This window comes from Condylura cristata, unplaced genomic scaffold (assembly GCF_000260355.1).
Source record: "Condylura cristata isolate star-nosed mole 26May11 unplaced genomic scaffold, ConCri1.0 scaffold00041, whole genome shotgun sequence".
Lineage (NCBI taxonomy): Eukaryota > Metazoa > Chordata > Mammalia > Eulipotyphla > Talpidae > Condylura > Condylura cristata.
Window position 1 is genome coordinate 6898287 of NW_004567142.1, and position 852 is coordinate 6899138.

The window sequence follows — 852 nt, forward strand, 5'->3', positions numbered from 1 at the left end:
TAGTTTACCTGCTCTGACTTTTCCGCCCGCGGTCTTAGCTGAACGTGACCCCCACGAATGGCACGCGGCCGGGGTGGCCATGGCGACTCTCGCCGGCCATCGCTCCGTGTGCCCCGCGTCTGGTGTCTTGGGTCCCCTGGGGCAGGCACTCGGGAGGGGTTGCCGGAGCCCTGGGGGCGGGGGAGGGGGCGACTCGGTGCTTCGCTTCCCGAGGAGCCCCCCAAACTTCCCCAGACAGAGCATCCGCCGCCGTCTCACACCCTCCGCGAACGCTGGGGCGCGCGCCTTGGGGCGCCTGGAGCCGGCCGTACGTTATTCAGACTAAGAATCAGAGGTCTGCGGGTGCCTGCAGGGGACCTTTATTTCAAACCACAAGCGGAACAGACACTCCACGTCGGGGAGACTTGGGGTGACCCTCCGAGGCCCCAGGTCCTCACTTCCAGCGGCCTCCAACGCGGCCCTTTCCAGCCCCCTTCCGGCTGCAGAAGAAGAGGGGGTCAGGAGGGACTGTAACAGGGTGGTCCCCAGGGAAAGGGGGGCTCCAGGTCCCGGCACCACCCAAGGGAGGGTGGGGCCGAGCAAGGGGAAGGAGCAGGGAGGAGGGGCTGGAGCGGAGACTGGAGAAGGAAGGAAGGCGGCCGGGAGGAGGCTCTGCGGAGCTGCCTGTGCCCCTGGGCGTGGGCTGGTCAAACAGATGTGGGGGAGCCGCGGGACCCGCGGGGGCGGAGCCGCCCTGGCCACCAGGCCTGACTCTGGCTTTGCGCCCTCTGGCTGCCGCGGCAGGCTGGGCCTTCGTGCCGGGGTGCCTCAGGGGGGGCCGTGGGCGAGGGCAGCTTCGGACTGCTCTGGCCC

The 852-nt window shown here is 69.5% G+C and overlaps 1 protein-coding gene across 1 annotated transcript in view; it reads right to left on the minus strand.

The window, feature by feature from the left end:
* Positions 1 to 352: 352 nt before the first annotated feature.
* Positions 353 to 852, minus strand: part of TNNT1 (troponin T type 1 (skeletal, slow)) — a 5938-nt gene continuing 5438 nt past the window's right edge. The window contains exon 10 of the mRNA XM_004694090.2: positions 353 to 479. Coding sequence (XP_004694147.1) covers positions 434 to 479 — 46 coding nt within the window. The 3' untranslated portion in view covers positions 353 to 433. The remainder of the gene's footprint in view (positions 480 to 852) is intronic.